Genomic DNA, 26567 nt, shown 5'->3' on the forward strand with positions numbered 1-26567 from the left:
TTATGTAGTGGAGGTAGAATATCTTACAGTTTAACAATCAACTTTTTTCACTGGGAGTGTAATAATTGTAAATAACTCCAAAGATATATACACATATACTGTATATTAAACTTGAATCAAGAAAAAAGACCAAAGATACATTAAATACTCAATGCATATCATACATATAAACATATATGCCAATACCGATCATATCAGCTGACCGATCTTTATGATTCAGGCTCTAATAACCAATCCAAACAGACATTCTCATGGTCCTCCTCTGTGTGATGTGTGTGTGTGTTTTACAGGCCTAACACAATCCTCCGACTACGTTTCAACCATTTTGCCACCGAGTGCAGCTGGGATCACCTCTACGTGTATGACGGAGACTCAATTTACGCCCCTCTTCTGGCTGCGTTCAGGTACATCTACGGCCAATTTGACTGAAAGTGTTTTTTTGCAGCCTTTGTGTGGACAGGACTCCTGATTTTCTTCAATTATTTATCTTAATTTCTTATATTTTCAATCTAAAATGTTGGTTTTGATAGATGCAGCTTTTCCTCAGAATTTACTTCTTGCCAAGGCAGAAAAGCCTCTAAAACATAATTATATAATATAATTTTAAACATCACCTTTAAGTGTTTTAGGATAGTAGCAGATTCTAGTAAACTTAATGAAGAGAGGAGTTCACAAACTGTTGTTGAACCATGAAATTATGACATAAAACAAATGAAGATTGTAATATTTCCTTCATTAACAGCCTGACCTTTTTAGAGACATTTTAATCAAGGAGTAAAATTAATAATAAAAGATAAGTTTCACTGAGGTTTGTCTCTTCACTGCAGTGGTCTTATCGTTCCTGAACGTTACGGGAACGAGACCGTTCCTGAGGTGGTGTCTCACTCCGGCTACGCCCTGCTGCACTTCTTCAGCGACGCCGCCTACAACCTGACCGGATTCAACATTTCCTACAGGTGAGAGAAGCTGCTCATAAAAAAGAAGTTTGTGTTACGACCACTTGTCTTGTTCATAAAACGTAACCAATGAAATGCTGGCTATGAAAGTTAAGATAGAAAAAGAGTCGGTAAAATAAAGCCATGTGTGTTTATCTACAGAAATGCAGAGGCCATGTTTCATTTTAGATTGCATGTTGGTTACATCTCAAAATAAAAGAGTCATTCATTTCTAAAATATAATCTTCCACAAGACACCTATGATGAAGGGGGAAAAAAAGGGGAGTGCTACACTGAGTAGGGAAGCTGGTATTGAAGTAAAAAGCAGAAAGAATCATGTGCTCTTCAGGGATCGGACATGTAGAAACATGAGGATAAAAAAGACTGTCATACTAGCTTATAATCCCACGCTAAAAGACATCTGAGGCAGTAGATAGTGAATTAAGAATCCTTTATTTTAACATAGATAAACTGAAGTGTTTCGACTCGCAGGGTGTTTATTAATTTTACTTTAAAGGATTTTTTAATTCTCTTTCAGAGTCCCTCAAATGTCTGTTAGACTGCTCCTCCGCACCATTGACTTCTAAAAAAAACAAACAAAGTCATCAATTGTGGTCACATGTTTTTAAAAAAAGATATTATTAGACCTTTTCTGATTGAGAAATATTTGGCTGTGATGGCGGCTTCCACGTATCGAATTGCTCATAATCCCACAGCGGAGTGTGTGGCACTGCCAGGCATCTCTCAGGTTCCACACATGCACTCATAATAGTGTCAGTTCCTGGATCAAAGTATCTGTTAAATGATAAATACGGTGATACCGAGTCCTGAGAAAAGAACCTCAGTACTAATCATTCCTGTTTAAGCAGCTGTTGGGATTTATTTAGGTGAAGGGCCCACTTCACACCCTTCCTGGACATGATGATGCATATAAACCTATCACTTTCTGCATGATTCAGCCCCTACACTGACATGCAGCATCTTAGCGAGAGGATCACGTCGGGCTGCTGCCGTCTGTTTGCTGCAGTGCGAAGCGTTTTTTTTTTTTTTTTTTTTGCCTCTGCGCCGGTTGCAGCTGTGGTGCAAAGGCGTTAATAGTTAAATTGTTAAAAGATGTTCCTGATGTTTTATTCAGAGTCTGTATTTCAGGCAGGATTTGAATCCTAGTATCCCATTATCCTGTTTTTCTGTCTGACTGCTTTTCTTCCTCTCTCCTCCCTCCCAGGGTGAATACGTGTCCCAACAACTGCTCCGGTCGTGGCGAGTGCCGCGTGGGAAACTCCACCGGTTCGGTATTCTGCGAGTGCGAAGCCAACTGGAAGGGGGAAGCCTGCGATGTTCCCTACTGCATGGCTGACTGTGGCTACCCTGAGCGAGGTCAATGCCAGGGCAAGGCTTGCGATTGCAAGGCCGGATGGCAAGGTGGGTTGGCACCGCCGCCGCATCGCTCCGCCTGCCAGTGATGTGACCTCATTGTCTCATACGCTGCGCTTATTTGAATTACCACAATGTCATCAAGTTGGCCTCGGCAAGTCTACGCATGCCAAACCGCTTTTCTCTGGGACTAAAATAAGCTTTTTTTTTACTGGGGTCTGCGTTCTCTGTGGAGAATGAATGGTGGCTGTGCTCCCAGTGGTGTCTAAATCATAAATGTTGCTGCCAAAATTCAGGTTTGCCAGACAAGATTATTAATACGGTTCCCTTCATAGTCGATGCACTATACAGGATATATCACACCTGAGCATGGCCTGGATGGAAGCAACTCTATTCAGGCCTTAAGACAGATGCAGGGGCGGAACTAAATCATGCACACTGACTCTCTCACTGCTCTGTGTTGATCGAACTGCAACATTTGGGTCTGTTGAAACTTTGCGTTCTCCTTCAGGGAAACAGAAGTTACACTCATAGCATTTTGGTGTTTCATTTAAATATGCTTCCTTCCTATTTTCAGTACTGTTTTATGTGTAGAGTCAGATAAAAGGAGGCAAGAGCAGATATGGTGTTTTAATTTTGAAATGGTTCAGCAGCCTATTTAACAAACTGAAGATAAGATACTGTAACTGTGTTTAGGCCTTTGTGTCTGATTGGATCACAGTGAAGAAGAATGTAAATTAATTAGATCTGAAAAACTACACGTTGTATACAACTGAGGTACCAGCTCCTTGTATGCTGTGAAAGGTTCTTTAGGACATGTGCCATATGATTAGTAAAAAAACATAAAATTGAGGGAAAGAAAGAACCACAGTGGAGGAAGTAGTAAACACGTCGACATTTTCTTTCAGTAAATATATATTTCCAATAAGGATATTCACATGAAATACAAGAAATCCACATATATATAAAGAAATCAAAACATTAAAGTCCATAAATAAAGTTATGTGGGCTAAAGTGGAATGACACAGGAAAAAAAGTATGAAGTGAATATGAAATGTATTTAAAGCCTTTTGTTTGTAATGACAGTTTCAAGACTCAAGACTGTAGTGCTCAGGTGAGATTTTGACCCATTCTTTTAAATAGATTGTCTTTTAAAATTAGAAGATTATGATCTTTAGTTCCTTTCACAAATGTTTCCCCAGTGGTGCTTACTGGAACCAGTTCCATTGAAATGTTTTACAATGATCAGGTAGCGAAGGTCTTGGGAGAGCTCTTAGCTTCAATCTATCATGAGATGTCTCTTGTGTGTCACCTTGGTAACAAAAAAACCTTTTTATAGCCCATCAATATGTAATAGCTCAGCTTATATTAATGTGCACAAATAGAAGGTAGACTTACTTTATAACTACTTACAGAGTTCAGCTGCTTCCTTGCCTTTACTTTATCTTGGTGTACTTTATTCCACATAACTTTATTTATGGTCTTTAATATTTGGATTTCTTTATATGTGTCGATTTCTTTAATTAATACCAAAGTCTGGTGAAAAGTTCATGTGAATAGTCACATTGGAAATACTACTGATTTCCCCCACTGTATGTTTAGTGTTGTTTTTAATGGAGGAGTTGACAATATTTGACTTTGCCTTGATTTTAATCATTGGTTAAAATCAGAGGTTACCTTCGTCTGCTTAGTGCTAAACATATAATTAAAAGAAATATCAATTAAAAAAATGTCATAGTACTTAAAAACACTGAAAAGAGTCTGAGGGCCTAGTTTAAGACAGAAACAGTGAGCTCATTCTGCCTTTTTATATCGATAGTAGAAATACAGACTCAATGGAGCGCTTCAGTAGTCGAGTGGTTAAAAACGCGTGCCACATAATCTCAGCGTCCCTGATTCGAAGCCGTTAAGGGACCTTTGCTGCAGGTCATCCCCCTCTCTCCCCTCTCTCTCCCAGTTTCCTGTCGGCCTCTAATGCCACGACTGTACCTACAAATAAAGGCAAAAAATGCCCCAGGAGCAGTTTATTCATATAGTCCTATCTGCCTTGTCTGGGCCACACGAGTATTACCTAGTTTTTATCCCAGTTTCCAGCATTATTATCATGAGTATGTTTGAAATTCAGAGTACACAAGTTAAACCAAAGCAAACATTCCCAGTAAATGTACAATGCAGCTGGGTACGAACTGAGTGGCTGTAATGAAGCAGTGGGAGGTTTAGTAAAGAGAGTGTTACAGATTTGATCCATCCAGATTTTGCATGTTTATCTGGTCATTCAACCTTGTAGTTTTCTCACTTTTAAGCCTCAACTATTATTATTGAGGCTCCATCTGCTGATGGATGTTATGGGGAGCAGCCGGATGGACTTTAAAATTGACTTTCCTTGCAAAGATCAGCTTCCTCGTCTTTTCAGTCGAGTCATGAATATTGAGTCCTTATCCGTTTTGAATCGGACCATATGGGTGATCTAACCGCTCTATTAGTCCTTAAACCGCTCCAGCGCACCGATCTGCACAAGCAGGAGACAACAGCTTAATTTAACTGCAGTTATATCAGCAGTTCAGCATGCTCACGATCTAATTACCAAAGCTGAGGGAGTTGAAAAACAGACTGGCATTTTCTTTAGCCTTTATTACCCTGTCATGGTGTTCCAGCTGAGGAATAGCACACTTAGCATACACACACACACACACACACACACACACACACACACACACACACACACACACACACACAAACACACACACACACACACACACACACACACACACACACACACACACACACACACACACACACACACAATGCCTGCCGACTTCCAAATAAACACATTTTCTACCCTAACCAGTGCAGGAGCAGAGACAGATGTCTGTTTAGTCAAACCAGCCGCGCATTTAATCTCTCTTTCACAGATGTGCAGCCATCAACAAATTGCTTCTTTAAGGGATGACAAGGCCAAATTTGTTTTTATTCATGGAAATGCCACAAAGGTGCAAGGGTAATTTTGTGAGCTTGGCAATACTGCAGTCAGATTGAAAAATATTATCCTCCAGGTAATTTTTCTTTTTTTTCCTCCAGCCGCTAAAAACAACTACGAGGAAAACAGGCAAAGTGACCTTGATTGTTGCAATGAATCACAACACTTCCTTTCCTGTCACGTGGCCACTTGTGCATTGTTTTTGATAATGATCGATAAAGACCCCCCCCGCCATCGCCACCACCACCCTCCCAGTGGTTAACATCCTGTTTCTGCTATAAGATTATTTGATAGAGCTAATTTGTTGGGGAAATGTTTAATTCCAGGCAGTGTTTATCTGAGTTTTTCATCAGGTAGGGATGAGTAGCCTGCACATGAACCAGCTCATAGTTAGGGATGGGTAGCCTGCACATGAACCAGCTCATAGTTAGGGATGAGTAGCCTGCACATGAACCAGCTCATAGTTAGGGATGGGTAGCCTGCACATGAACCAGCTCATAGTTAGGGATGGGTAGCCTGCCTGCACATGAACCAGCTCATAGTTAGGGATGGGTAGCCTGCACATGAACCAGCTCATAGTTAGGGATGGGTAGCCTGCCTGCACATGAACCAGCTCATAGTTAGGGATGGGTAGCCTGCACATGAACCAGCTCATAGTTAGGGATGGGTAGCCTGCACATGAACCGGCTCATCATACAACAGACAAAAACAACCTGTCAGATTCGACAAGGACATGGCGTGTTTTTCTATTTCTAACTTGGCAGTTTGTTTGCCAAACATCTTTTCCCTCCATTCAGAAGTGATTCCGGTTTATTGTTGGTCTTATTGTTCTTCACCACTAACAGGGGAAGGCTGCTCTGGAGAGTTATTCCACTCAAATGGTTATTGTTTCCCCTCCCCACAAAGAAATATGTTCAAAAAGTCAAATGTCACCAAATATCATATAAAGCTTCCACAACTCCACAAACTTTTAGAACTACTTTCTAAAGCTAATAACTCCGCACCTCCATAATGAATCTCGCTTATGTAAAGACTTTAAAATATACCTCTTTAACCTCTGCACCTTTTTCATTCTGACTTGGCCTTTTTATAATTCAAGAGATGAAATCAATAATGAATCATGGTTGTCACCTTCGAAGTCAACTCACGGAGAGCAGATGGCCCCAATCGTTTGCACACTCCGCCTGTCTGCACCACTTTAAAGTGAACTAATGAAGACAGTGAGAGTTTAATTCTATGTTAATGCACAAACTTTTTAGTTTAGTTTAGTTTAGTTTGGTTTATTTTGCAAAAAAAAAAAAGAGGCAGAAAAACCCAATGGGCCTAAAAAAATTTAAAATTACAAAATATTACAGAAGATATTATGACTGCATAATACAAACTCAATAATTTCAACATAATAACAACAATAAAAACAGGACAAATGAGAGTAAGTGTGAGTGTCCAAGTGTGTGCATGACCTCAGCATCTGTGCATCGATACATGAAAACTGAATGAAACACATTAAGAAATAACAATTACAAAACAGCAGTTAAATATTCCTTCAAACATCCCTAAATCTTAACAAAAATTGCCCTCTGCTTGTAAAACCTCTGGGAGGATGAAGATCTGATGATTGATGAGTCTGATATGAATGAACCTGCAAATTTGCATTATAGTAAAATCGAAACTTTTCCACAAGCTTGTATTTTCTGCTGTTATGCTGATTAGGCTTTTTTGTATTAAGGCAGTTACCCGAAAGGTTGGAGCTGGTTTAAAAGTCAGGACACACTTTCCCAACCTCTTGAATGAGACTGAGTCCAGGCTTTTGACTGATTGACTGCATCACTGAGTCCTCTGTGAAGCATTGACTCTATTGGCTTCTTCTCCTCCTCCTCAGGTCCAGACTGCTCTGTCTCGGTGCCTGCCAACTCCTCCTTCTGGACGCGGGAGGAATACACAGAGGCCGGTCTGGCCAGGGCTTCCCACAAGGCCGTGGTGGAGCAAGGCATCATGTGGGTCATCGGCGGCTACGTCTTCAACTCCTCTGACTACCACATAGTGAAAGCGTAAGTGCTCTCCTCTCTTTGGCTGCCGCTCTCATCCAATAGAGCTGTGAGTGAGACATGAGTCCTGCTGTTGCTATGCGACTATAGGAATCGTGCTTTTAAAAACAACACTATCTGCTATAAACATTTCATTTTTTTTAACTTGCATGCCTGTTATATTAAATGTTAAGGTAATGCTTGATTGTCAGGTCTGTCAGGAAGAAGCAACATGACTTCCTGTCAGTCGAAAATCAACAAGAGGAAGAATACAGCTCTGTACAGACAGCTCTGTGTCAGACACAGACTGAAGGATGTAATTAAAACCATAAAATTACAGTGTAGGCTGATGTTCCTCATCCTGAACTCCACCCAGGAAGATCACACTTATTCCCTCGGCTCATGTTTTGGTTTTTATGGGGTTGCAGACAGACCAAGGCCCTGCAACTATACACCACTTTGTGTGTTTGTTACCTTGATAGAGTTTTATTGGACAATAGCGTAATCCCCCTCCTCACTTTAACTGTTTAGTTTGATACTGAAGGACGTTTTCTACAGTTTGTGAAACAAAACCAAACAAATAAAAGTAAAGGTCAGACACAGAATGAAAGCACTTGATAAATGTTTTTCCCACACATTTTTATAACAGGTTGGTTGATGGTTAGGTTTACACAGGGTTCAGATGTTAGAGACCGTTAGACGAAAGTTGATAACTGTGAAAGAAGCATGGTGAAATCTTTCATCAATCCAAAACACGTTCTTCTAGATCTCACTGTGGCACTCGTCCACCGACCAAAGACAAAAGACAAAATGTTTGACTTTCTGAAGTTTAAGACCAATTACTCACAGTTGGACCACTGCTCATCTCATGACTACAAACAAACCAATCAGAACAACAACATGAATAAAGTTTTTGAATAAAGTTTAGGGGGAAAACACACTTGTTCTCCTGAATACGTCCATTGTACAAAAAGTTGGCATCCAGCATCATCGATTTTAAAAACACCAAAGCTGCCACTAACCAAACTCACATACGGGCAAAAGGATGTCAGTGTTGGAAAAACTTTAAACCAAGAAATCATGTGGCTCAATGTTAATAACACCAAAAATGAAAGATCCCAGATTTATGTATTATTATCGTTTTTATAACACAAGGTTGTATAACAAAACGTAGTTAGTAGTCCCTCCTTACTTCTCACAAAAAAAACTAATTATATAAATAGATGAATAAATAATGAGTCATAAAAATTCATCAAAAACAACAACCTTATATTGGAGTGTGGAGGATAATTCGAGGAGTCTCCCAGCCTGAGGAAAGAAGCTGCTCTGTAGTCTGGTGGTACAACAGCTGATACTTCTGGATCTCTTGCTAGATGGCAGCAGAGTGAACAGGCTTTGGTCGGGGTGGGGGGAGGTTTGTCTTTTAGTATCTTTTGGGCCGTGTGCAGGCACCTCAGATCACTAATATCACTGATGCTCGATGGGTACTGATGATGTCCTTCCTGTCTCGAGCTGTGCACATTACATACCAAGATGTGATGTTTCCAGTAGGGCTGAGCAATTAATGGAAAAATAATCCAAACCGACATTTAGAAACTCTAATCGACTTAATCTTGCTCATGTCAATTAATCGTGGTGTTCACTGTTGCCATGACAGTAAAGATTGCATATCTTTAAGGAATTTGAAAACTTGTCTCCAGTGATCATTTTAACCCAAACCATGATCTTTACATAGTTCTAATCAAGTAAACTACACATTAACCACAGCGTCACACCTTAAAACAGCATTATTCTCCCTCCCTTAAGATACTCATGTGTGAGGGCAGCAGTTTAAAATACTAAACAAAAGAAACTGTGAAAATACATAATTGTTCATCAAGGGTGGAGATAATCGTTCATTAATCGTAATCAAGGTTAAAAGTTCAATTAATTGTGATTTAGATTTTTGCCATAATCGCCCAGCCCTAGTTTCCAGTCAGGATGTTTTGTATTGCTCCTCTGTTGAAGTTAACAGGAACTTGAGAGGGTGATTTTTGCCTTAAGTTTCCTTTAGATATACTGAGCTTTCTTCACTGTGTGTGTGATGTCCATGACAGGTTTCTCTGTGATGGTGATATCACAGGAAACTAAATCTTAGCTCCACTGATTGTTCGTCTTTGCCTCCTTTTTTTTTTTTCTTTTTCTAAAATTAACAATCAGCTCTTTGGTTTTCTTGACGTTGAGGAAGAGATGCAGAAGTCTTATCCCAGATTTGCCCTTATAGACTTCTTTCTCACTGCTGTTTAAGACAAATTTGGTTCCTCACATATGAACTCAATCCATATTTCAAACCACATTTGACGCCTCGTCAACTTTTTCAAGGTTCAAAGAGCTTCCCATCACTCTGAAATGTGTCCCCTATATTATTAACTTAAATAGAAATAAAGTAAGAGGATTAAATGCCGTTTACACCATCCAGAATTATGAGTCGAAGCGTTTGATTTCTGACATAGTTCCCCACAGGCTCTACATTACCATAACTTGGCACATTTGATCAGATCCTACGTTGACATATATAATATATAATTTGTATAGGAATATAGAAATGAAGACTAAAGCTCACCTGTCAAAATGATCAAAGGATCAAAGGAATCCAATACTTCACTGTTAGATTCCACTGACATGTAAAAAATCATCCCTGAGGTGTTTCTTAATGCTGTTCTTTCATGGTCACCATCTTTTTTTCTTCTTCTCTGTTTCTGTAGTTATAACCTCAGCAGCAAGAGCTGGCTGACCCTTGACCCCTCCGTCAACACCGTCACACCACGATATGGTCACTCACTGGCGCTCCATGAGGTATGTAGAGATATATTAACACCCAGGTTGTACATTAAGAACACACTCTTTATGTTTCTGCTGACTCAGCCTCCGTGTAATATGAACATGACTTCAAAAGAAGACCAGAACAGAGCAGATGACAACTAAATTAAATCCGTCTCCGTCCTTTTATTTATGCTTTCAGTAGTATCTGGTTGTTGTCTGGAACTAAATATATAAATCTGTGGGTTTTGATATGCTGCAGTGAAGTGGTAAAACAGTTTCTTCTCAGGCAGAAAGACTGTTGGGAGCCGCTGAAGGAATAATAAATTAAAAAAAGCAGAGGATTCAAGAGGGAAGACACACTCCGTCTACTCTTGAGGTTTTTTTAGAGAAGCGAGTTTGAGCTGCAGCGTGTGTTTGTAATGCACAAATTGCATCACAGTGTGTCTTGTAAGCCAATGCGGGCTCGCATCCGTGGATGATGTACTAGTTCCGATTGTCAAGCACCACATTCCCTCGCAGGCTTATAAAAACCTGATGAGGGTGCTAATAAAGCTCTGCCTCTATTTTAACCCTTTCATCATGTTCTGGGTCAGATTTGACCCATTTCTTTTACATTTGAGAGCTTTAAAAACACTTACTACACATTCCTTTTAGCCAGACTTTTCCTAAAGTGACCAACAGTTTACAATAATAAATAAAATGCATCTTTTTTAAATTGTTGTGCAGCTGATACACAGTTTTATATACGCAAATGGTCAAAATTTGACTTGCATCTATAAAAAAAGAAAATAAATCAGCATTCAAACATGTTATAATCATCATATTCTATGAAATGTTCTCCTGGACCATAAAATAGTGATTATGAATGTCTTTTTTCCCTCATAAGATAAATCAAACATTTATCAATGATTAATAGAGGATGTATGAAAGTGAATTGGTGTAGAGACTAATTATGAGTCAGAATATGAACTGAATGTAATTGTTTGTGAAGAGAGGCTGATTTCTGTGACTTTAAGTAAGGCAAGGCAGCTTTATTTATATAGTGCATTTCATACACAATGGCAACTCAATGTGCTTTACATAAATCAAACATTTGAACTCTTATCATTGATATAATACGAAATATTGTAGATTGTATCATTAGTTACTTTTGTAAGTATAACTGGTCAACTATTTTTCATTAGTCACATTATATAAAGGTATTTACTCATCAGAAAATTTACCACATTTATTTAAAAAAATGTGTTTCTATGTCTGACATTACCTATGATTTCTTGCACATACATTATCAAGTGCATGGTTAATGTTTTCCTGTGTTCATGTTAAGTATGAAACAAAGGAAAATAACATGCCAGATATTTGTCATGGAGAGACTCGATGTCTGATCAAAGTGTCTGCTTCGCTCTCACAAGGGAAGATTGTTTTGTTTGAATCGAGGTCCAAAGAAACATCAATAAACAGATGTTTTTATTTCAAACTCGAGGACAGTAGAAATATTATTCATACTTCAGGTTTTGGATATTCCTTGAAGAATTACATTTTCTTGTGTTAAAGTTTCATTGCAAGATTTCACTATATATATTAATATATATATTGGTATTTATAGTCACATTCATATTCATATTTATTTCTTTATCTTTGCACTAAACGTTACCTGATTTTTATTGTTTGATGTAATGTTGTCGTGTCTTATGTGCCTTGTAAGGTGTCCTTGAGTGCTTTGAAAGGCACCTTTAAATAAAATGCATTATTATTATTATTATTATTATTATTATTATTATTATTATTATTATTATTATGCCGGTGAAAAAATGAATACTTCTCCATGTTGTATGTCTCTCTTTTATATTACACACCCTCTATAAAATTGGTTTGCTTACTAATGCATTAAATAAGAAGACAGTGATTCATAACAATGTTTGCTTGAATTTATTTCTAAACCCATTATATTTGTTTTTTAGTTGGGATGCATTGATCTGATCTGTAGGGCTGCAGTCGTGCCAATACTGACCTTATTAAGTGGATCGGATATAGGCCAAATGTGACCGATCCAGGTTAAATCCTGATTTTAACAACCATTCAGGATTCTAAATATGGACCATTCATAAATTGGCTTAATGTAATATTGCTTTATCTTGTGTACTCAGCTTTTTGTATGTAGAAAATGTGTTTATGTGCTTTGTTGTTTCACTCATGCACAACAAATTGTCCTTTTGGGGACAAGAAAAGAGATTGATTGGTTCTCCAACGACGCCATTATAAAATTCACTGTTTCCATTATCAGTTACATTCATTCAGTCACAGGGGCGACGCAGCAGCAAACCCCGGCCCCATGTTACGTTACATAAAACATGTTTACACAGACTGTAATGCATGAAAAGAGGGCACTGCTATTGGAATCAGCATTGGAAGAGAAAAAGTTGGGTCACTATTAAAACATTTCATGCACCAAAGACTAAAGTTAATATGCAACAAGAACTTTTTTAATTCAAAGTTGACTTGCTGTAAATATTACAAGATATATTTTTTAATTTCGTCAGTTTTAACCGTGCATATTTCTGAGCTCATTTTTCCACCACTGTCTCTGCTGCTTTGCTCTAGGGGAAGATCTATATGTACGGAGGAAAGATAGATTCAACTGGAAATGTGTCCAGCCAGCTGTGGGTTTTCCACATCCAGAACCAGACCTGGGTCCTCCTGAGCCCCCGGGCCAAAGAGCAGTATGCTGTGGTGGGACATTCAGCCCACATTGTGCCTCCCATCCAAGAGGGAGACAGTCCTATCATGCTGGTTCTGTTTGGACACTGTCCTCTCTACGGTTACATCAGCCAAGTCCAGGAGTATAACATCGGTAAGTCGTAGCTGCTATAAATGGACCTTAATGTGTTTGAGCAAGGCATCGACCCCTGAGCTGCTCTCATGCTGTAATTAATAAGTTTGCGTGGGTGTTAGTGCTTAATATATCAGTTTATAACAACAGGAAATTAACACTGGCCCCTGGAAGAAAAAAAAAGCTAAAGTGCTCTGGGTTTGTGTGTTGTGCTCATCTAATCTACCAACCTCGTTAACAAGCAACCAGACTTCATTTAGAGGTCTCGCTTTGTTCTAAAAGCCAATCTGTCTGAGAAAATTGGATGAAATAACCTGCCACTGCGGCCGATGGTCAGGAGCGTATTTTCTATTTGCTCACAAATTAAAGTGATTTATTCTTTGTCATTACCCAAATGACGACCGCAGAATATCCGATTGCCCAGTCTGCTGCTACTTCTGAACTTGTAATGCATTTATGAAACAATAACACAGATTTTACCGGCTTAACTTGCTATCACTATAAATGTGTGTAAACTGAGTTAAGCAGTAATAACATCCGCTACAGACCTTTCTTAACCTTCCTGTCATCCTCCCGGGTCAAATTGACCCCGTCTGTTTTGACTGTTCCTACTTTCCTTTCTTCCTTCCTCCCTCGTTTCCTTCCCTCCTTCCTTCCTTTTTTCCTCCCTCCATCCTACCTTCCTTCCTTCCTTCCTTCCTTTCCTTCCTCCCTTCCTTCTTTCCTTTCCTCCCTCCCTTCTATCCTACCTCCCTTCCCTCTGTCCTTCCTCCCTCCTTCTCTCTTTCTTTCATTTCCTCATTCCTTCCTTCCTTCCTTCTTTCCTTCCTTCCTTCCTCCCTCCTTCTTTCCTTCCCTCCTTCCTACCGTCCTTCCTTCCTTCCTTCCTACCTTCTTTCCTTCTTTCATTCCTTGCTCCCTACCTCTTTTCCTTTCTCCCTCCCTCCCTCCTTCCTTCTTTCCTTCCCTCCCTCCTTCTCTCTTTCTTTCATTTCCTCCTTCCTTCCCTCCTTTCTTCCTTCCTTCTTTCCTTCCTTCCTCCCTCCCTCCCTTCTTTCCTTCCTTGACTCGAGGACAACAGGAGGGTTAACACAACAATTCTCCCCCTTCGCTTTCTTATTGATATTTTGTTAAATTCATGATAACTTGTTGGTTTTCTGTCACTCACTCCAACATCTTTGTGTGATCCTCCAGTCAAGAACACATGGAGCATGGTGTCTACAGACGGTGCGTTGGTCCAGGGCGGCTACGGCCACAGCAGTGTTTTCGACCCCGGCACCAGATCCATCTACATCCACGGAGGCTACAAGGCCTTCAGCGCCAACAAGTACGGCCTGGCTGGAGATCTGTACAAGTTCGACGTGGACAAGAGGAAATGGTTAGCTTTTCTGTTTGCTGAATATTTGTACTGACAGTAGTGTGAGGTTGACTTTGCTTTGTTCTTGTGAAGTACAGAGTACATTTTCCTCCTCAGACCTCTAAAAACGAGTCAAATGATATAGTATGAGATGGGGAATCACTTAGAACTGCTCACAGCTCGTAGACGGCAGTTCGTATTACAAAATATCAAACAAGAAAGCTTTGCAGCCCCTGATGTGCAACACAGAGTTGTACCATACCTTATTTTTGGTATCACTACCCTATTCTATAATTGCTATGGGACAAATTTAACATCACATCACATTATTTATGTTGTGTCACTGTATTTTATTCCCTAAATCACAACAACTTGAATAAAACATATAAGACACTTGATGCTAAATATGGATGAATATTGGGTAAATAATTCACTTATGAATATTGGATTTGCTGTATGGCTGTAAATATATTGTAGATATACTTGAGTAATGTTTTAATGAGGAGAATTGCAAGCAAAGACCTGTGTTACGTCAGTGATCTGAATGTTTGGTAAAAAACATTGAAACTGTTAATTGTTATCTGATACCAGGTGTCAGGACTGAGTATGTGATTGAATGTTTTTTATTTGTGTGTAATGTATGCCCAGTGTTTTACATTTAAAGATCTGGATTTAGCAAGTAATTTTAACTCTTTGCATTAAGAATTTTGCAGATTTTTCACTGTTCTGAAAACTGACCCTGTGCAGTGGTGACATATTGTAAAAAGGCTATATTAATGTTCACCAGATAAGTCTGTGCTATGATTTTTTCTGCAAATACATGTAAAGAAAAAACAGCTGTAAAGAAAAAAGGAATTTCAGTATCTCTCTATTTACCAAAACAGTTACCACATGCATCACCAGCACAGATGAAACTCATCTTTAAGCCACCACACTTCTCATCTGATAACAGTTTTATAATATCTTAATATATAACCATCTCCATTTGTTTGTGCAGGACCGTCCTGAGAGACAGCGGCTTCTTCCGCTACCTCCACACGGCGGTGATAGTAAGCGGAACGATGCTGGTGTTTGGAGGAAACACGCACAACGACACATCCATGAGCCACGGCGCCAAGTGCTTCTCCGCTGACTTCCTAGCCTACAGTCTGGGTCAGTAACATGCACAACGACACCAGCAGCTCCTACAGTCCAGCCCTGTTTCCTCAGCTTTATTCAGGGTTCTTCTGCTGAGCTTGCAGGACTTTTCTCTGCACTGTGCTGCTTTGCATTCATACAGTCGCACAGATTCACACCTGGGACCTGCTCAGTACAACCACAGTGTTCTGTTGTTGGATACTGAGCAGCTCCACTGGAGCAACAGAAGGTCAAGCTTTGCACTCTGCGTACACAAGCGGTAAACCACAGCTCCTTTTCATACATAAAACTCCTATAAATGTGTTGTTTTGTAGGAGTGTAGTAGTTTTTCTTGTTCAGGCTTTCAGCTCATATGTGTACAATCTCCATTTAGAATGCATTGACATGAGTTTCCTGGATGGATGAGGTGAAGATGAGTGCTGCATTTAAAGTACTTGTTGGAAGGTTCTTGCTTTTTGTTTTTCATATTATTTATTTATGTGCATATTAATCTTGTTTACTGCTAGTCGGGCTGTTAACCCTCGTTGTCTGGACTGGAGAAAATTGAAAAACTGTACTAAGCTTCATCAGTTTTAGAACTAAAAATTGAGTCCAGTGATTTGGATTCAGTGTTGTCCAGATGTTGTATAACCTGGATGATCTAGAGGACGCACCTGTCCACATATTGTTGTGTGTACATGTGGTGTGTGTGTCTTTTCATGCTTTGGGATGGACTGCTTCATTCCAGTTAAAGGAAATATTCATTCTGAAACATGCAATGATATAAAATAGTGCTGCTCCATCTTTGTGGCAACAGTTTAGAGAGGACCCTTTACTGTTTATCGCCCTATATCAGTGTTGGTCCTCACGTATTCTCTTGTAACTGAATGGGAGCAAATCTCTGCAGCCAGGTTATAAGATCTTGTGGAAAGTGGAGCATATTAATGCTGTAATACTCAGATGTCTTCATACTTTGTTGTTGAGTTCGTTGGTAGCCTTCATATTTAATAGTCTATCTGATATACAGACATAACAAACCTTTTGAGGTTTCCCTAAAGGCCGTGCCGCTCAATACACCTAACTGGACCAGACAGAAGCCAGAACAGAAATCCATCCCAAATATCTCTAAAGCTTCTAACTTTCCTGGTTAGAACAAACAGACGTCGCTGTGAGCAAGTTAGGAGGACATGTGAGTGACATCCCAGAATCTTTTAGTAGTGTGTCTGATGTGTGTTTGTGTTTCATATTAGCACTAAAAAAAGAAAGTCATGTCTTCAGGAAAATCAGCAGATCAGATTTCGTAGCACATCCCCTCGAGCTGCAGTTCACTTCACACGTGGAGGATTTCTAGGTAAATACAAAGTGAACAAAGCCTTTCTAATGTATGTGTCAATCAGAGATCCAGTCTGGTGGCTTTAGGCAGATAATCTCAATTCTCTAATGTTTATTCTCGTGCTCTCCTCCTTTTTATTGCTGAGTTGCCTAATGAAGTAATACATAACTGTCAGATTGTCAAGCAGAGCTGCTTAGCGGCCGTCAACAGAGGGAGAGAGTGGAACAAAGCAACGTCCCCCTGTAATGTGTCTGTACAAAGACGGGAGCTGCACTCACTAACTTTCCCTGGATGGAAAATACGTTTTCTGCCTTCATTTATTTGTTAAGATCAGAAGTTAATTGTTGTTGATCGTTGCATATTTCTCTCCTTCTAATTATAATCCCAATCAAAGTTCCTCTGATATCCCTTAATGCAAGTTAGCACAACTTTGTCAGAAACCACCCCGGCATCCTCATTTTGTTAGCCGCCTGCGAAAACATTGTTGTAAATTGAGTCGGCCTCTTTCCGCAGCGCTGTCATAAGATGCTTGTTAATTGGAGGCTTCAGTCTATCAGGATGGGAGGGAGAATTCCCTGTAGGCCCGAGATGGCCCCAGGACAATCTGTTTTTCTGTGTCATTATCGAGAAGATTGACAGGCAGCGAAATTACAGTCTCAGGGGCACGAGCGCCGCCTCTCCTCCTTGTGCAACCGGCTTTTGTTCGCGAGAATTGCACGCTGGCGCTGAAACGTCCCCAACTATCGTCCCCTATTCAGCTCATTGAGTGTATGAAGAGCGTATGATAGTGAGGGCTGCAGCGGCTCGTGTAGAGTAGAGGTGCCACATTCGTTTAATTCTTAGCATAGTGTCCCATTTCTACGTTCATGTTTCTACACGCTCTTTGATTGGCATAATGAGAGTAACTCATTTCGCATTGGTCGGCACGGGAAACAAATTGTTGTCATGATTTCCCCGGAGACTTTGTGTTTTAGTGGAACTTTTAGAAATTAAAAAACTTTAAGTGATTTTTTTCTTCTTCTTCCCCTCTGCTGTGACCTCTTAACTCCTCTCTGCCACTCTTCATCCTCTGTATGATGTTGTAATTGGACAGAAAAGACAAGCCAACTATTTTCAACACCACCACCACTCTCCCTCCCTCCCCACTAGTCAGCTGCAGGGTCGGTGTCGGCAGCAGCAGCTCTGTAATTGTCTGGTAATTACAGTCGAGATGGGCTGCGCGGAGGACTAATTGCCCCTCCTTAACAAGCTGAACTCAATTAGAGTGTAGAATTTAAGGGCCGTCCGCTGTCCTGACATTGGTAGATGGCGTTGTAATAAATCCTCACTCTGAGGGCCAAGAACACCATAATCATCCAACCTGCAGTACAAGCCTCTGACACCAGAGGGCACTGTCGATCTTTGAATGCATCGCTATCAAATATGCTTTTCTCTCTCTCTCTCTCTCTCTCTCTCTCTCTCTCTCTCTCTCTCTCTCTCTCTCTCTCTCTCTCTCTCTCTCTCTCTCTCTCTCTCTCTCTCGCTCTCTCGCTCTCTTTCTCTCTCCTCTGGGAAACCATGATGACTTGCACTGCATTGTACTGACTGAGGGTGATGTACTGCAGTCAGTGCTCTGTGCTCCTGCAGCTTTGACTTTGAGGCTCAGAGATGGCAGACCTTTTTGGTTGTTGTTTGTTTTTATGGATCCATGCATGATGAAAAAAACAAGCCATCTCTGTATATTCACTTGCTTATCCACTAAGGTCTGATTTGATGATTTGGAGGTCAACACATCTCAACATCAATATCTGGACTATAAGTGGGTTGAATTCTGCTGAAATGATTTTTGACATCTATGTTACATTAGGGCTGGGAGATATGAATCAAATATCACAATATTTTTGACTCAATATTGATATTTTGACAATATAATAGGGAGGACTGCCGTTGCTTTCACAAAATATTGACGCAATAAGATGAGAACATATCATTTTTACTATAATGCAGCCTTTAAAAGCAGAAAAAAACACTTATTCCATATCTTGCTATTAAATATCTATAACATATCACAATATCAATATGATATAGATTTATTGCCCAGCCCTAGGCTACATATGTAGTCTGTTATTTCAGCAGCTTGTCAGTGACAAAATTTAAATATGTAGCTATATGTGGCTTCACACTGAAATACAGTAATTGAATATTGTTGAAACAACTGTTACATCGAACCTAGACCCCCAAAAGGCTTCAAAGATGAATATGAATGTTATATTTTTTTTACTTTTCTTGCTTTTCTTGTGTGAAGTACTGGATACTTTGACCTCTTAAAATACTTCAAGAGACATTATGAGAAGGAAAAATCTGTCTTCGGTTGAAATTCTTACAGTTTCTGTCCACATTAAGGTCATAGAGTCGACCGCACTTCATTTTTAAAGTGTCATAAATCAAAATGTTTGGGAATGACTGGTCTAAACACTTTTCCACCAAATTAAGCCTTCTTTAAACTCAGATGTCTTGCCATTGTTGGACCTGCGAATCACCAAATCACAAAGATCTTGACCAGGTTGCTGATCTGTCACAGGATCAAAACAACGTAGTTAAAGCCTCTGTATTGAGTCGAGTGTCCTTGTTACACTGGATTTTAATATGTTGAGCTGACCGGAGGAGGACCAGACCGTGATGTCTGGATAAGTCCCTTTGTTCAATGTCACTCGCCTCTTTTTCTCTCCATATATTCCGTCTTCTGTTAATAGACTGTCAAGTGAAGCCAAAAAGAGAAGTTGAAACCCACAGTTCTTGCTGTTAATTAACAGTGTGAATGATTTAGCCTCTGCCCTTACTCACTGTATGAGACCAAATCCTTATTTTATTCATGTATTTCTTTATTCTGACACACGCACACGATGACATATACGGCCACCATTGTTGATCCTGCGGCCGTCGGGCGCTCGGTGTCTCGGTCAAGGGCACTTTGCGGACCGAGGCATTGATTGACACGAGGATATGAGCTGTCAAAGGTCTCGCTAACCACCCACGGCATGTCAGCGGAATGTGCCACGGCTGAAGACACATGTGTGATTTAATATGTGGGAACAGATCAACGCTTTGACCTCCTGTGTCTTCTTTTCATTCCAGCATGTGATGAGTGGACAGTGCTACCTCGACCGGACCTTTACCACGATGTGAACCGCTTCGGGCACTCCGCAGTCTTCAGTGACAGGTGATCATTTATGTTCTACTTAACTGTAAGAGTAAGAGAGTTTCCACTGAGAGGATTTAAAGTATAAGATGAAAACTACACGACAAAATAAGGAATTAAAAACCTCAGATTAAAAAAAATTGGACATAAAGTTAATATTTACATGAAATCTGAATCTTAAAACTCAGACTAAACCTGCTTTGACCTCCTTTTTTTAGTCTGCCTGCATATTATTAAGTAAAAGCTGGTGCTCAAAGGTTGGTGCCAAATACAAGACAGAATAAAAGTGCGAGTTTATAGACTATACAAGCAGGTATCGCATGCTGCTGCTGCCTTTAAGTGATTGGGATATTGTAGCTTTCTGCAGTAACCTAATTTCTGTAATCAGGCTAAGAAACCTTTTTATATCAGTGAGATTTTTGCTGGAGGAATCAGGATTTCTTTGTAAGTTGCCGTCGGTGATTCTGCGTGGGGTCAGAGGCGAAAACAGTTTCGATATTTTCCACCAAAATATCTCCTGTAGAGATGCATAAACTTTCTGAATCTATGCCAAGGATCACAGTCCACACCTTACAAACATGTGCTTCAGTCCATGTATTATTATTTTAACCCTTTTTTTTGTTCTGCTTACTGCTCATCTGTATGTAAACATAGATTTCCAGTAACCAGGTTACTGTAGAGCATTTAAACGTGTTCTCTGACTTCCTGCATTGACCTGATTTTTCTCAGTAACCTTGTTTCTTGAGTAAATGTAAACCAGGGTGACAGGTCCCTTTTCCACCAGGGCCCACACATGTTTAATTATGCACTTGTGGTATTTAAAGCTATAGGTATATAGAAGTAATGCAATATGACACGGCATGCAAAAGTGAACAGTAGCTGCATCTGATATAATGATATGATGGGATGTGATTTTTCAATTTTTTTTAAGTATGTAATGGTAGATTTGAGTTTTTCTGATGGGAAATGACAGTTTTCAGGAGTCCTTTCTGGATTATAATCACATCTCTACACTTGGAACATGGTTGTATGAACAATCTGCAAATGGCATGCACTCAGATGCTTTTGGAGGGTGAAAAGGGGAAAATGTATTAGGCTGAACTGGAAAGAAAAAAAGAAAATCCACCATTTTGTGGGAAAAAAATGATTTGAAAATGATTGCTTCCCTGAAAAAAAAGCTCATTATGGAAGTCTGAATGTGTTGAATTGAAACCTTTCGTAGGCAGAGTGAAGCATTTTTGCAGGTATTGACTGTAGACTTTCAGATCAAAGGACATTTTCAAAAATTGACAAGGTACTTGCTTCAAATGTATGTACATCACTTAAATCTCAATTCCTCACAGCTATGAAATGCCACTCAGACATGCAGCTGAAGATATTATAATCATGATTTATGATCATTCTATGATGCAGATAATGTGATATTGATTTACAAACGTACTTTATTCCCCTTCATCATTATATATCTAACTGTTGCTTGTTTCCTGTTAATTAAATGGTTAAAATGTCCAATTTTTAAACAGCGTCTGGTTATTATTACATCATAAAACTAAACATTAGATCAGATAGTACCTTTCCATTATTCTTTATGCACAAATGAAATATGGGAACAGTTATATGGTCGTTGTTTTTGCCAGCATTTTCATTCAGAGCAAGATTTGAAGTTGAAGGAAAGGAAAATCTTCTGCCCAACTTTTTACTGTAGGCTGTTTTGCATCATAGAAAAAGGCAGACAGTGACAACCAAGGACAACTGACAAACTGCATAACTAAAAAAAAAAACAACAACCTAAAACCATGTTACCTTGGAAAAGATTCCTTTGTGCATTGATACATGACATCTTATTAGTCTGCGATATGAATAGATTTTGATGGGGATGGTGTCGCAACTAGAAGGGATGACTCATCTGTAAGTATTATCTGCAACGCCAGCAGAGCAAGACACCTCGATCCATATTAAATTAGACATCCTGTTGTAGAGAACGCATCAAATATTAACATGAATCACCGGTCCCCGTTTGAGTCAATCCTCACTAATGACTCCTGTTCCTCAGGAGTAATTAAGAGTTTGTTCTGGCACTCGTTCGTCTGTTAGTCAAAGTCTGATTTTAATTTATTTTACATGTATTGTACATACACAAAGTCAAACTGGGCCGCATGTTTGCTGCAACAGGATGATTTAAAAACCACAGCGAGGCTTATGAGTAAAATGATGAATGTATTATATAGTCTCACAATTACAAGGAATCTATAAGAATTCACTCTGAGAAGTTTTTCTAAGGATTAAGGCGATGACGTGAGTAAGCTGAACCCTCCAAGGTTAGGTTTGAGTTTGAATGTTAAAGAGAAAAACTAGCATGGCAAGTAGACATGCAGTAGACCTTCATTTATTCATTCCTGAATACGTCAAAGAAGTAAGAGACATGTTGAAACCGCATTATAGCCTCTGTCCATTGGCTTAAACAGGAAGGTTGTACTTTTTCTTTTTTTCTTTAAAAGCATTCCACAGTCTGGTTCCAGCATTCATTGGTGAGGTTTTTGTGTCCATATGTACCTGCACTCAACCTTTTAAGATCCTCCAACAAAACACTGGTTCATCAGGTTATTTATTTCTCTCCATTTACTCGTTTACTCTACTTGGTCATGCTCTTCTGCAGCGCTTTCAATGTGTCTTAAGTGGTCAGGTCTATAAGGATATATGAAAACTGCTGACTGTGATCATCCAGAGTGCTGATCATTTTATATTCTGTAAAGAGAAGATGATTATAGATTACCAATTAAACTGAGTGGGAAAAAAATGCTGTGTAATTTAGGTGAACTTTTTTAATCCATTCACTGTTTTGTCCATCTTCTTCTTCTTCTCCACAATGACTCACATCTTTCAAATAAGAAAGAAAAATACTCCCTCCTTCTCATCTTCTGCCTCATAATCTGTGCGCTCAGCAGGAAGTCCAGAATGAGCAGTTTGAAGTGTGCCCTCTGTCATCCAAGGGGTCTTTTTGATCAGACTGGTGCAAATTATCCATCCACCATGCTCAGCTACCTCTGCCACCAGCATACACACACACACACACACACACACACACACACACACACATGCACGCTCTAACACTAGCAGCTGAACAGAGGCCAGTGGAGAAGGATGTTCAGAAATTCTCTGGACCCAGCATCCAAGCACACACACACACACACACACACACACACACACACACACACACACACACACACACACACACACACACACACACACACACACACACACACACACACACACACACTCTCAGCAGGGGGGAGTGAGTGAGGTCTATCCACAGAGGAAGGGATCACTTGTAGGGGATTTAACAGACTTGTGAGGCAGGTTGAAGCCCAAAGAAGATGTAGAGAACTCAGGCTAAGCTCCTCTGGCTCTCACCGTGCCGAAAGGGTCAACATTTGGAAAGACTACGAGGCAGCAATCTGTTTATTTAACTTCCTCAATACCTCAACCCAAAACCTTCTCCCACAGCCTTTTCCCTGCTCTCTTTGGTGGCTTTAACATCCTCTCTCCTCTTTTGTCTTCCAGTGCGATGTATGTGTTCGGTGGATTCAACAGCCTGCTGCTCAGTGACGTCCTCGTGTACACCTCGCCCAGCTGCCTGGCCTTCACCAGCCTGGCGTCATGTAACCAGGCCTGGCCGGGGATCCACTGTGTCTGGAACAGCACCCAGGGGACATGCCTGCCTTGGGAGAGCAACACAGTCGCACCGGAGCAGCAGCAGCTTCCAGCTTCCTGTAACACAAGATCATGTAGGTGACGCCTCCATCGCACACACACTGAAATCTTACATTGGTGAACATCTGCTGTGTGAAACTAATCCAAGATTTCAGAACCCTGCTGTTTTTTTTCCTCGAGTGTCTGCAGAACTCATTTGCATTCACAACACTGATGTCCAATGAGATGCATAGGCTGTCAGATACAGCTTGTTTGTCACGGACTGCCAACGCAGTCTTAAACATCAGAGAGTGAAAACGGCAAAAGAAAAAGTGTCACAAGGGTGGTTTAGTGTGTGTGTGTGTGTGTGTGTGTGTGTGTGTGTGTGTGTGTATGTGTGTGTGTGTGTGTGTGTGTGTGTGTGTGTGTGTGTGTGTGTGTGTGTGTGTGTGAGGTTTTGAAATGGAGAAAATGTAGATTTGATGCAAACTGATCACATGCTGCCATTTTTGCATGACCAGAAATGACCTGTCCAACACAGAGTGATGTTCCTCAGGTCCAAGTCCCCATCTGTTTAATTCCACATCTAACACTTGTAACTTTTCTATCGGACTCGGACCAGACGCTGACACTTTCAACATCCCTGTGATAATCACTTATAGATGCCCTCTGAGATTCGTAGTCAAACAATCTGGTGCATGTCCCAGGAACCTCATTACTGTTAATGTTCAGGCTCCAAATCGCCCGAAGCCAGCTCTTTCAACTCTTTCCGCTCTAAAGTCGACTACTCGTGGATCTTCTTCTCTCGTCGCTACAGACGCTCATTTAAATTATTGAAGTGATCCACAGGTTTTTAAAACTAGAGGTGGTGTTGGTTCATTACATCTGAATTGACTTAAATTACTAAGTCATAACAAACGTGGTCATTTAAATATTCCATTATCTCAAACTCATTTTAACATGTGAAATATATTTTGATTTTATCTCCTTGACAAAGATCTGCAGAATAATAACCCCATTAATATTAATTGGTGTCTAAAGACCTCCTTCTGCTCCTTCAGAAGCTCTAGAAAAATTGAGTGAATTGATCCGACCATTGATTGATCATGAGGTGATTACGCTTGGTGACCTCAATTAAGACTGGTTTACCTTTGCATATAATCATCTTAAAGAAAGGTTTGCAATCCTAATTTTACACAGTTTAGTTCACATCCTACTCACACCGACCTGAAGGATTCCTCCTCGTCAAGCTTTATTAACTCAATATTAACAAACAGACCAGATAAATATATGTAATAATGGTGTTAGTGACCATTGACCAATTGTTTGCATGAGACATTTGAAAATAATTCAGACATAATGGTCAGAAAAAACTTCTAGACCTTTCTAAATTACATTTCTTCCAGTCCAGTCACTGACCGTCTCAAAACCCCTTATCCTGAACTAGCTTGAAGTCTTTTTTACCACTGTTTTTAACCCTGTTTTAGATAAGCATGCAGAAGAACAAAATGTAGCTCTGCTGCTTGTTTCACTGCTGAGCGCTCTACCTCATTTATTCCAGAAACCAAGAATGGGCTCTGGCTTGGTGCACCAAAGCCCCTTATCATCAGCTTGCCTTTAGATAGTTGAGGAATAAGTGCATTGCTGCTGTCAGAAAAGCAAAAACCGACTGTTATCTGCACTCTTTTATATAATTCCTAATAGTCAAATCTCCCTCGAACAGTTCTAGCACTCTTCTTCTTGCCTGTGTTGTTGTTATTTCTACTACTTCTTTAATTATTGAGCAATATAGTCTCATCATTATATTACAAAAAACACATGTATTGAAGGCTTTTAACACAGTAGGCCATTCTCTCTTTCTTCTTTGGGTTTTGACACTTCCAGCTGCCTGTGGTTGTAGAATTATCTTTCTTGTAGGTCGTAGTTTGTCAGGATAGATGATATTCAGTCCTCTTTTATCCCCTTTACAAAGGAACGGTACCGTCCTTGAACAATATCCTCTTGATTGTAACTTTCATCTATATGCAGATGACAGTCTTTTTTATTCTTGCACAGATACTATTCAAGCTGCCACCTGAAATCTACAGATATAATTTCTTCCTCCTTCCGAAACCACCATCACAATTTGAAACTGGTCCTAAACTGTTAAAAAAGACATAATGGATGTTGTTGTTTTTTGAATGCAAGGAAATATTGACTGTGGTAGTTTTGAAATGTGTTCTGTTAATAACACCAAAATAGACAAAGTGCAATACTATAAATGTCTAGGGATGAAAAGCTTACTTTTAAAGTTGACAGGTTGTTATTAAAGCTAAGATTGATATTGGGCTTTGTTTTTAGAAATAAATCTGTTTTTTCTATTTTACAAGAGAAATAATTGCTGAAGCAGTTTTCCTGTCCGCATTGGACCATAGGGATGTTATTTATGGGCCAGGTTGCCAGTTCCACTCTCAAACCACTGAAGATCATTATGGTACACACACTATTGCCTAATATATCAGAAAACTTGCCTGCCAGTCTCAATCAGTGAGGAGAACTGTTTTTTAAATTTATAATGCTGTGTCACAAAAGCTTCTCCCATCTCTCAGCCTTGCATTTCTCACCTTGCAAATACCAAAAATTCATACATAGTCAGGAAGATATGCTTTCTTTTAGTGTACCATGCATACTTAGAATGTGCTTCAAAAAACTTTGTTGACCTCATTAATAATGTTAAGTCTATTCTAAGGTTTAATCGCTAATTTTATTGATTGTAATCTTTATCTATAGAGCAAAACAGTGTTAGTAAGTGCTTTATAAGGCAGCAGAAACATTGAGCCCACCTCTTCCTCCTCTTCCTCCTCTTCTTTCCCGCCATTTCCTTGCAGTTAATTCCTCCCAGTGTGACCAGAGTAAAGAGTTAACATACTACAAAGATGATTTAAAAGTTAAAACGTGACTGTATCTGCGGG

General features: G+C 39.7%; 1 protein-coding gene across 3 annotated transcripts in view; it reads left to right on the forward strand.

Annotated features, from left to right (window-relative positions):
* The window catches only part of atrn (attractin), a 141749-nt gene that overhangs the window by 18436 nt on the left and 96746 nt on the right, over positions 1 to 26567 (forward strand). For all 3 annotated transcript variants that reach the window (XM_062440928.1, XM_062440929.1, XM_062440930.1), the window contains exons 3-12: positions 291 to 404; positions 828 to 956; positions 2161 to 2357; positions 7166 to 7334; positions 10055 to 10145; positions 12714 to 12963; positions 14137 to 14320; positions 15297 to 15451; positions 19863 to 19947; positions 23488 to 23711. In XM_062440928.1, the coding sequence (XP_062296912.1) occupies positions 291 to 404; positions 828 to 956; positions 2161 to 2357; positions 7166 to 7334; positions 10055 to 10145; positions 12714 to 12963; positions 14137 to 14320; positions 15297 to 15451; positions 19863 to 19947; positions 23488 to 23711 (1598 nt within the window). The remainder of the gene's footprint in view (positions 1 to 290; positions 405 to 827; positions 957 to 2160; positions 2358 to 7165; positions 7335 to 10054; positions 10146 to 12713; positions 12964 to 14136; positions 14321 to 15296; positions 15452 to 19862; positions 19948 to 23487; positions 23712 to 26567) is intronic.

This window comes from Scomber scombrus, chromosome 19 (assembly GCF_963691925.1).
Source record: "Scomber scombrus chromosome 19, fScoSco1.1, whole genome shotgun sequence".
Lineage (NCBI taxonomy): Eukaryota > Metazoa > Chordata > Actinopteri > Scombriformes > Scombridae > Scomber > Scomber scombrus.